Source organism: Oncorhynchus clarkii, chromosome 4, assembly GCF_045791955.1.
Source record: "Oncorhynchus clarkii lewisi isolate Uvic-CL-2024 chromosome 4, UVic_Ocla_1.0, whole genome shotgun sequence".
In the NCBI taxonomy this organism is placed as follows: Eukaryota; Metazoa; Chordata; class Actinopteri; order Salmoniformes; family Salmonidae; genus Oncorhynchus; species Oncorhynchus clarkii.
Genome location: NC_092150.1, coordinates 17,748,781 through 17,760,136, shown reverse-complemented (window position 1 = coordinate 17,760,136; position 11,356 = coordinate 17,748,781). Strand labels below are relative to the sequence as shown.

Sequence of the window (11,356 nt, the reverse complement as noted above, 5' to 3'; positions counted from 1 at the left end):
TTTCACTATAAGCCCAATATGGTTAACATACCAGTCTGAACATTGTATTTTTCAATAGCGGTCTTAAATTATTATTTTTTTAAACATATTACATTTTTTCCCCCATAAATTCCTTCTTGTATTTGGTTATAAGAACAATAACAATTTATCAAAATGTTAGATATTTTGAATGAGTTTTGCAATGTTTTGAAATGCGGGTGTTTATTTTGAAGGTTACCTCATTATCATAGAAAAGTGATGTCATCGTTAGTGCTGCTAACAGAATAGTATTGTGTGTTAGATAGAAGGTGAGCCTGGTTTCCAGCTGAGTGCTTGCTCTCTCTCAGTGCGTGTTTGTGTTGTCATTATTATCCAGTGTGCTCCCAGCTCAGAATGGCCAGATTCACTCAGACTGAAACAAGAAGGCAGCAGCAATCACATCAGCCCCATCCCGCTCACACCAGCCTGGTTTTCACTGGACCTGGGGCACCACCTACCGAACAACCACTACTACTTATCCCTCACCAGCACCAGTACTCTCAGATCACATTTCCTAAACCCATGAACGGGTCAGAATCCATTTCCATTCATCCGGAGAGCGGCAATATGAAAGACCAAGATGCCATAAAGCTGTTTATCGGGCAGATACCGCGGAACTTAGAGGAAAAAGACCTGAAACCTCTGTTTGAACAGTTCGGGAAAATCCACGAACTGACAGTTCTAAAGGACCGATACACCGGCATGCACAAAGGTAACGTGTGCCCCCCCTCCCCATCCAATGGCATATAGCAAGGCCTAATACAATTAGCTGTATTTCGTTTAATTACAATATTACGTAGCCTTCAATTGCCAGCCGAATGGCTGGCGACTCTTGCATTACGCACATTTTTTGTGTGTGTGTGTCTAACTCAACATTTAGCTCTCTAAATGATTGTAGAGTTTTGTAGGAATAATTATTGCATACTATTTTTCGTCAAACATGCATGATAACCTAGGCTGCTTTTAATCATCGTGGTCTCATGTTCCCAAATATTATAATGTGGCCATGGGCATGCACATATGGAGATTTCATAGTTGTAGTGATCTCGCGCTGATTCTTAGCTTATATTATTGCTTTCACGCATACACATCCAAGCGACTTGAGTGTTTACAGACTTCAAACGTGATAATATTTCATATACATGTATCCAATGTATTTGTATTTTCACAACGCTCTCTCAGAACTGGGACAGAGGCGCTTAAAAGGGATACATTTTAAAAGAGCCTCCCCTTGACTCTCCCAAATTGTAGGTACAGGCAGCATCCTTTATTTATCCATATGCTTTCTGTAACATCCCACCATGTGCTGCTCAAGTAGAAGCTAAACCTAAGACCAAATAAATTCGGTGCCAAAATGTACAAAATAGGGACGCAAGGACTGTCAAGAGGTGACAAACGTTTACTGCGCGCAGCCAGCAGTGTTGCTGCTGCTATGGTGTGTTGCCATGTTGGGTTTATGGACGTGGGTGTAAATAAGCCACCAACAAAAATACAATGTTAAACGGATAGTTTGGGATTTAGGCAACGATTCCCTTTACCCCCATTGGCGGATGAACTCGTGGATACCATTTTTATGTATTTGCATTGAATATGAAGGAAGTGAGAGGTAGTTTTGCTAGCGTTAGCACAATGGCTGGAAGTCTACAGGAACAGCTAGCGTGCTACAGTAGCAGTCATTGCGCTAATGCTTGTCAGACACTTCCTTCAAACTGCATTGCCAAAATCCCAAACTATCCCTTTGAAGATGCGTTATGCAGAAACTCTCCAACATTTCCTGTTGCTGAAATTCTAATAGTTCACCTAATTTCAGTTTATGTGACAAAACAAACAAGTATAATGTAAAAAATCATTGTACCATCTACATCGCTGTGAAATATATTTTGCATAACCAAAAGTATTGTATTTTCAGCTGTTTGAAGATGGCATACAAAACTGAAGGTGTAAGACACAAAAACAAAACTTAAGGGGGAGCATAGAAATAGCGCAAATAGAACAGATCTACTGCTTCTTAGACTTGCTTTCAATGACAATGACAGATCTATAACACATTTCTATGTGAATTTGGTCTTGTTGTGCAAAAATGTACATACTGCAGCTTTAAGATTCAATGTTTGTTTTCTAATACAGTGTAGGGCATCGTCCATCATCATCATCTTCATCATCATCATCAAACTTCTTAATGGAAACTGTAGCCACCAATAACTAAGGCTTTTTGATGTTACAGTATTACAGAGGATAATTTAGCCTACATAGCATACTTCCATGGATTTAGTGTAAAACCAAATGCTGTCCAGACACCAAGATCTAAAAAAAATCTTTACAGTGACACAATTGTGATTAATGGTCAAATAAGGCTATAATAAGTTCAAATATGCACCATGTTAGTTGTTATTTCCATCAATGGGAATTGGGCCTCCGTTGCTGTCCATGGCAGCCCAAACGCGTTGAGCAGGAAAGGATATGGCAGAATCAGTTGACTTGTGACCAAATGAAAGCCCTGAGATAAAGGCTTTCCCTGCTTAGCAGGTGAATGTCTATGTGATATTGAGAAATATAAACATCACAGGTAAATGCCACTTTTGACACATTTTAACAGACACTCTTACCCAGAGCGAATTACAGGAGCAATTAGGGTTAAGTGCCTAGCTCAAGGGCACATCGGCAGATTTTTCACCTAGTCAGCTCAGGGATTCACACAAACAACCTTTCAGTTACTGGCCAAACGCTCTTAACCGCTAAGCTACCTGCAGCCACCTGGCATTATTATGCCATTATGTTCACTAATTTCTGCCGTTCCAAATAGGCTACGATGAACATGAAGCGTTTACGTTTCTGCCATTCCAAATAGGCTACGATGAACATGAAGCGTTTACGTTTCTGCCGTTCCAAATAGGCTACGATGAACATGAAGCGTTTACATTTCTGCCGTTCCAAATAGGCTACGATGAACATGAAGCGTTTACATTTCTGCCGTTCCAAATAGGCTACGATGAACATGAAGCGTTTACATTTCTGCCGTTCCAAATAGGCTACGATGAACATGAAGCGTTTACATTTCTGCCGTTCCAAATAGGCTACGATGAACATGAAGCGTTTACATTTCTGCCGTTCCAAATAGGCTACGATGAACATGAAGCGTTTACATTTCTGCCGTTCCAAATAGGCTACGATGGACATGAAGCGTTAACATTTCTGCCGTTCCAAATAGGCTACGATGGACATGAAGCGTTTACATTTCTGCCGTTCCAAATAGGCTACGATGAACATGAAGCGTTTACATTTCTGCCGTTCCAAATAGGCTACGATGAACATGAAGCGTTTACATTTCTGCCATTCCAAATAGGCTACGATGAACATGAAGCGTTTACATTTCTGCCGTTCCAAATAGGCTACGATGAACATGAAGCGTTTACATTTCTGCCGTTCCAAATAGGCTACGATGGACATGAAGCGTTAACATTTCTGCCGTTCCAAATAGGCTACGATGGACATGAAGCGTTTACATTTCTGCCGTTCCAAATAGGCTACGATGAACATGAAGCGTTTACATTTCTGCCGTTCCAAATAGGCTACGATGAACATGAAGCGTTTACATTTCTGCCATTCCAAATAGGCTACGATGAACATGAAGCGTTTACATTTCTGCCGTTCCAAATAGGCTACGATGAACATGAAGCGTTTACATTTCTGCCGTTCCAAATAGGCTACGATGAACATGAAGCGTTTACATTTCTGCCGTTCCAAATAGGCTACGATGAACATGAAGCGTTTACATTTCTGCCGTTCCAAATAGGCTACGATGGACATGAAGCGTTAACATTTCTGCCGTTCCAAATAGGCTACGATGGACATGAAGCGTTTACATTTCTGCCGTTCCAAATAGGCTACGATGAACATGAAGCGTTTACATTTCTGCCGTTCCAAATAGGCTACGATGAACATGAAGCGTTTACATTTCTGCCATTCCAAATAGGCTACGATGAACATGAAGCGTTTACATTTCTGCCGTTCCAAATAGGCTACGATGAACATGAAGCGTTTACATTTCTGCCGTTCCAAATAGGCTACGATGAACATGAAGCGTTTACGTTTCTGCCATTCCAAATAGGCTACGATGAACATGAAGCGTTTACATTTCTGCCATTCCAAATAGGCTACGATGAACATGAAGTGTTTACATTTCTGCCGTTCCAAATAGGCTACGATGAACATGAAGCGTTTACGTTTCTGCCATTCCAAATAGGCTATGATGAACATGAAGTGTTTACATTTCTGCCGTTCCAAATAGGCTACGATGAACATGAAGCATTTACATTTCTGCCATTCCAAATAGGCTACGATGAACATGAAGCGTTTACATTTCTGCCATTCCAAATAGGCTACGATGAACATGAAGCGTTTACATTTCTGCCATTCCAAATAGGCTACGATGAACATGAAGCGTTTACGTTTCTGCCATTCCAAATAGGCTATGATGAACATGAAGCGTTTACATTTCTGCCATTCCAAATAGGCTACGATGAACATGAAGCGTTTACATTTCTGAAAGTAAAAATATAATTATAGACATACTGCATTATGGACAATGTCTTGATGGGTGTACAACATTATCAACCCAAAATCAAGTTTGACATTATCCACAGGTGCGATAAGGCTGGTCAAATGTAAATCACATTTGTAATTTCTGATGTCAAACTGTATCTGGTGTAAGTGATGAGCCACACCTAGAATATGTCCCTTCCAATGTGTCTCTGTTAATGAAGTGAAATAACTAGCCAGTAATCATTCAGCTCATGCTATGCCAAATGTCTCTCTCACCTATGGTTGGTGATCAAAGATCAGAGGTCAATCGCTAGAGAGGACTCTAGTATGCCCCACACCTACATAGGGCTATAATTCTGTGAGAGGTGTTTGTTTGTGTGTGTGTGCTTGTCTGTATAATAGGAGTATTTCTCAACCTCACACACTAGACAGTATTTGTGTGCAAAGAATAAAACGTTATTGCACTGCATTACATAAGTATTGCAGTACTTGGTTCTGGTTCTCAACAAACTGTTGTGTTATAACTGAAGTCAGGCCCTGAATGGTGGAATGCGTATGGAATATATGAGCAGAATTTCTCTGTGTGTCAGAAAGATGATTCACTGATGAGTCTTGAATTGTACATTGACAAAAGTCGTGACATCAACAGCTGTAGTTTACAATGTACAGGTTCGATCTCTTTAATTTATTATCTTCATCAATTTGGCACATTTATCATGACATTTTACAAAGTTACTGTCAATTAAAACAAGTTCCTGAAAATGTTCTATGCAAAAGCTTTCAATAACAAGTATTTTTTGCGTTTATACTACTACTAGTAGTACTCTAGGTTTATGCCTTCCGTGCTGAAATACCCCTGTTAACTTTATGCCTTTGTTGTTTTATCGTACGGAAGTCGCATAAGCATTTTACCTCAAACTAATTAGTGAAGGAATATTACTAAAGGTAAAACATTGCCTCTTAAATTAATCAATGTAAATGTATAGATTTTATTTGGAACATGGCCATTTCTGTGGAAATATTATACAATCAAGGCTACATTCTTGTTAGTGAATACTTACTTCCTCAAATATGACAAGCATCGTCTCTGCTATTATGTGATAATAAAATCAAATTTAATTACCTATCTCATCAACTCATTTAACGGATTAAATTACTCGTTCTCCAAACAATAATAAAAATGATTAGTACTCCCATTCAAGTAAATCATTTTAGAGGTCAGACCCAAAATATGAATGTCAAAGTCAATTTTGATTCTTATTCATCCATGTCAAATAGCCAGGGTTTAGTTGAATCAGTTTACTTGGAATGTAATAAATCCTGGCCACACAATTTCCAGTATGAAATCATCCTAGTACTAGTCCTCTGCACTTCACTGGTTTTTATACTGTCAATGCTTTATAAACGAAAAAGGATTAGGAATGTCATCTAATAGTTTAATTGTTCCTCAAAATTACACGCGCGAACGCACACACACACACGCATACGCACGCACACGCGCACCCACACACGCGCGCGCGCACACACACACACACACACACACACACACACACACACACACACACACACACACACACACACACAAACACACACACACACACACACACACACACACACACACACACACACACACACATTTTCCAGAGAAGCGAAATTGCATTCATCGAACCAAAATGGTCCTTACATATACTGAGTAGTTGTGTGTCATATTTTGTCATTTTGATTTACATTATATTCATAGTCTGTTGTTTTCCTCCCTTCCTTCCTTCCCTTCGACCGATTCTTTCTGGTAATCCATCAGGAAAACAAGGAATTAGTTTGTAAAGCGTGATAATAATGCGTGGCTATAATAACTTGACTCGAGAGGATTAGCAAATGTGCATTGTCTGAAGCTTCAGTCTCTCGGGTGATCAGCTGCTAGTCTCCCTAAACAGTGGCTGCCTTTGCCAATTAAACATGCAGTCTAGTCTCCCTCTTCAAATGATTTATTCTGCCTGTACTGTCGATGGCCAGCCATTTATTGTCATCCAATTGGTATTAATAGGTCGACTATTTCCTGATGTTGGATTTATCACTCACAGTGAAAACTTCTCCTGTTGTTTTTAATTAGGCTCCACTCACACAAGAGGCTTTCAGTTTAATATTCATTTTTCTCTGTGTGTGTGAAGGCTACCTGAAGGTTGCAATTGTATTTTTCTTGATTTAGGTATGCTAGCAGTTTAATTATTTGCGGACTCGCACATGAAAAGCACACAAAGCCATTTTCAAATGTATTTTTCTGTGTTGTTCTGTGGCTAGTAAGAGGGTTATTGTTGCATAGGTTGTGTCAATCTTATCAGATCTGCTTTTGAATACAGATACAGGTTTAGCTGTGTAGACTGAAACACACACACACACACACACACACACACACACACACACACACACACACACACACACACACACACACACACACACACACACACACACACACTTGATGAGAGGAGGATGGGTGGCAGGAGTGATTCAGCATACTGGACAGGCAATACAAACATGTCTGTTCTCATCTGCCTGCTGAGTATCAATATTAAGCTAGTGTCAGGAGGATCATTGTGTTAATGCATTTATAAATGGACCAAAGATATTGCCGTAGACTCAAGCCAGTCAGAAGCACATTAAATCATAGGAATAATCTAATGAAATATTTATTCAAGTTACATTTTTTTCTTCACCAATCTGATGGATGGGCTCCACAGTGGGGGTAGTAGCCCAGCAATAATGGAGAGATGGAGGGAGGCAGATTCAAGCTACAGGGTGCTGTAAGAGCATATAGGCCCACCCAAATCAAATGGTATTAAAAAGAGACAAGACCAGTATCCCCACTGAGATTATGTAAATGTACCAGAGTGTTGACAAAAACAAATCTAGTAATCTTCGCAAAACCTCTCATACAGTATGTGATTTAAAGGGATGCCCCTCTCCTCCATATTGAAGCTGCTCATATGGAAGGAGCTAAGGATCACGGCGCTGCGCCAAGGTATGACAGGAACCCCTCTGGGAAAACAGATGGGAGCAAATGTACTTACAGGTAATTGCCAAAATAAAGGAAACACTTGAGTAAATGAGAAATACAAAGTAAATTGAAAGCAGGTGCTTCCTCACAGGTGTAGTTCCGGAGTTAATTAAGCAATGAACATCCCATCATGCTTAGGATCATGTATAAAAATGCTGGGCAGGCCCAGTTGCCCATGTTTTTGGCTACCATGGCTAAGCCACAGCACAGAAACTGCTTTATAGAAATTCAGTAAATAACTTCTGTTGGCTGCCGGTGAATGCTCTATTCTAGTTCTTTGGGATCTCAGTGCTGGGTTTAATACTATTGATCGTAACATCCTTGTTGACCGGCTGGAGAAGTGGGTGGGAATCTCTGGCGTTTCCCTCGACAGGTTCAGGTCATATCTACACTACCACCCTTCGCCTTGATGACAGCTTTTGGCATCAAAGCAAAGCTGTCATCAAGGCAAAGGGTGGCTATTTGAAGAATTTCAAATATAAAATATATTTTTATTTGTTTAACACTTTTTTGGTTACTACATGATTCCATATGTGTTATTTTGTAGTGTTGATGTCTTCACTATTATTCTACAATGTAGAAAATATTCAAAATAAAGAAAAACCCTTGAGGTGTTCTAAAACTTTCGACCGGTAGTGTATGTGGCATACGTTTCTCAGTGAGCATGGGTATCGTCCCCAGCACCTATTCACTATGGTGTCCCTCAAGTCTGGGCCCCGTCCTTTCCCCCCATGTACATACTTCCGCTTGGTGACATCACCCGCAATCATAACACTCAGTTTCATTGCTAGACGGATGACACACAGCTTTATTTACCAATCAGACCCATTAACCAAGCTAGCGTAGCTAACCATCAAAGTGTCTTGCTGACATAAAATGTTGGATGTCTGACCATTTTCTCCAGCTTAATGGTAGCAATCAGAGGTTGTTTTATTTGGAACCCACCTTGCTATAACCCAGATTGTAAATAGCTTTGGTCATTTGTCCATCAATGTAAAGCCTAAGGCAACACACCTTTGTCTTCTTTGACCCTGACCTAAAGATCAAGCTGCATGTAAAGAACGTAGTCCAGTCTTGCTTTTATCATCTAAGAAATATAGCTGAAGTCAAGTTAAACATGCTTTTACAGTTAATTCAGAAAGTATTTAGACCCCTTTACTTTTTCCACATGTTATGTTACAGCCTTATTCTAAAATGGATTTAAAAAATATTAATTATAATCAATCTACACACAATACCCCATAATGACAAAGCAAAATCACATTTCTAAAAATGACAAAGCAACAGCAAATTTATAAAAAAATAGTAGAAATATCACATTTACATAAGTATTCAGACCCTTTACTCAGGACCTTGTTGAAGCACCTTTGGAAGCGATTACAGCCTCGAATCTTCTTGGGTAAGATGCTACAAGCTTGACACACCTATATTTTGGGAGTTTCAGAAAAGCTCTGTCAGGTTGGATGGGGAGCGTTGCTGCACAGCTATTTTCAGGTTTCTCCAGAGATGTCAATCGGCTTCCATCTGGCCACTCTACCATTAAGGCCTGATTGGTGGTGCTGCAGAGAAAGGTTCTGGAAGGTTCTCCCATCTCCACAGAGGAACTCTGGAGCTCTCTCAGAGTGACCATCAGGTTCTTGGTCACCTCCCTGACTAAGGCCTTTCTCCCCCGATTGCTCAGTTTCCCCGGGCGGGCCAGCTGTAGGAAGAGTCTTGGTTGTTCCAAACTTCTTCCATTTAAGAATGATGGAGGCCACTATGTTCTTGGGGACCTTCAATGCTGCAGAAATGTTTTGGTACCCTTCCCCAGATCTGTGCCTTGACACAATCCTGTCTCTGAGCTCTACGGACAACTCTTTTGACCTCATGGCTAGGTTTTTACTCTGACATACATTGTCAACTGTGAGACCTTATATAGACAGATGTGTACCTTTCCAAATCATGTCCAATCAATTGAATTTACCACAGGTGGACTCCAATCAAGTTGTGGAAATATCTCAAGGATGATCAATGGAAACAGGATGCACCTGAGTCTCATAGTAAAATGTCTGAATACTGATGTAAATAAGGTATTTCTGTTTTAATTTTTTTTATACATTTGCAAAGATTTTGAAAAGACTGTTTTTTGCTTTGTCATTATGGTGTATTGTGTGTAGATGAGGAACATTTTTATTTAATCCATGTTAGAATAAAGCTGTAACGTAACAAAATGTGGGAAAAGTGACTTTCCGAATGCACTGTAGGCCTTTCTCAGGATACGTAATAAGTCAATATCTGGAGAGAATCCAAAAATAATTTGTGCATGAAAGAAAAATATGGAGTTCATATTGAGCATATGCTGAAAATTCAGAAATGCATCAGAAATCATCCTTATTTTCAGCATACCAAAAAGCATATCAAGATCAGGATATGGACTTCAGCCAAGAGAGGCATCTCTGGAATCAATCTAGCCTATTATCTTGAATGTGCTGAGAAAACACAGATATGCGATGTATACAGTCAGTATTTGTCAACATGAAGAGAGAAAATAGGATGTCTCTTAGCTCAGGATATTGTGAATGAATACATGTCCGGCCGTAGGAAATATGTGATATTCGGAGTAATCCCTATGTCAGAAAGACACATCTGGATTCAGAATATGTCAGGATATGGTGCAAATCCACAAAACTCTGAATATGCATTGGAAATGCTTGAATAGCTCTAGAATATCAAAAACGAGTCATGTTAATATATGTAGCCTTTTCACCCAGTGTTGTTGCTTTCAGAGGGTGCTTAGAGTAGGGACACGGGCAAGTCTATGGGAAAATATGGACTGGCTTTTGAGACGTTGTCTGATAACCCTTCTAGTTCCAGCTACATGCATATGAAATTAATTGGGTTCCATTAACCTTGGTTATGGGTGATTTCACAGTGGTGGTTTTGCAGCCGTTGTCTGGACTGGAGGTCACCATCAAGGATGTCTGCGGTATTAAGGCTTGGGTTGGATGACCATTTGTGTTAGGTTTTATTTTACACCCCCTATTCACAGTGTATTTTGTTTCGGGATGTGATTTGGTCATGGTGCCACAGAGTGATGAAGAAAGCTCTTGAGTATGCTTTGTAATTTATACATTTGAGTTTGGGTCCATGTTGTAACATCACAGAATGTTTTTGACAGTGACTTCACTGATTTTGTGGTAGCCTTCAGAAAGCATTCACATCCCTTGACTTTTTCACATTTTGTTGTGTTACAGCCTGAATTTAAAATGGATTCAATTGAGATTGTTTGTCACTGGCCTACACAATAACCCATAATGTCAAAATGGAATGATGTTTTTCAAATTTTTTACAAATTAATTACAAATTAAAGCTGAAATGTCTTGAGTAAATAAGTATTCAACCTCTTTGTATGGCGAGCCAAAATAAGTTCAGGAGTAAAAATGTGCTTAACAAGTCACATAATAAGTTGCATGGACTCTGTGTGTAATAATAGTGTTTAACATTATTTTTTAAATCACTATCTCATCTCTGTACCCCACACATACAATTATCTGTAAGGTCCCTCAGTCGGGCACAGATTCAACTACAAAGACCAGGGAAAACATCCATGGTCTTTGGGATTGAATCTGTGCTTGAAAATCACTGCTCGACTGAGGGACCTTACAATTATCTGTATGTGTGGGGTACCGAGAAAATCACGTTAAACACTATTATTACACACAGAGTGATGAGCCCATGCAACTTATTATGTGACTTGTTAAGCAC

General features: G+C 39.6%; 1 protein-coding gene across 1 annotated transcript in view; it reads left to right on the top strand.

Annotated features, from left to right (window-relative positions):
• The first annotated feature begins 372 nt into the window (after positions 1-372).
• LOC139406520 (CUGBP Elav-like family member 5) overlaps positions 373-11,356 on the top strand; it is a 372,414-nt gene continuing 361,430 nt past the window's right edge. The window contains exon 1 of the mRNA XM_071149184.1: positions 373-730. Coding sequence (XP_071005285.1) covers positions 373-730 — 358 coding nt within the window. The remainder of the gene's footprint in view (positions 731-11,356) is intronic.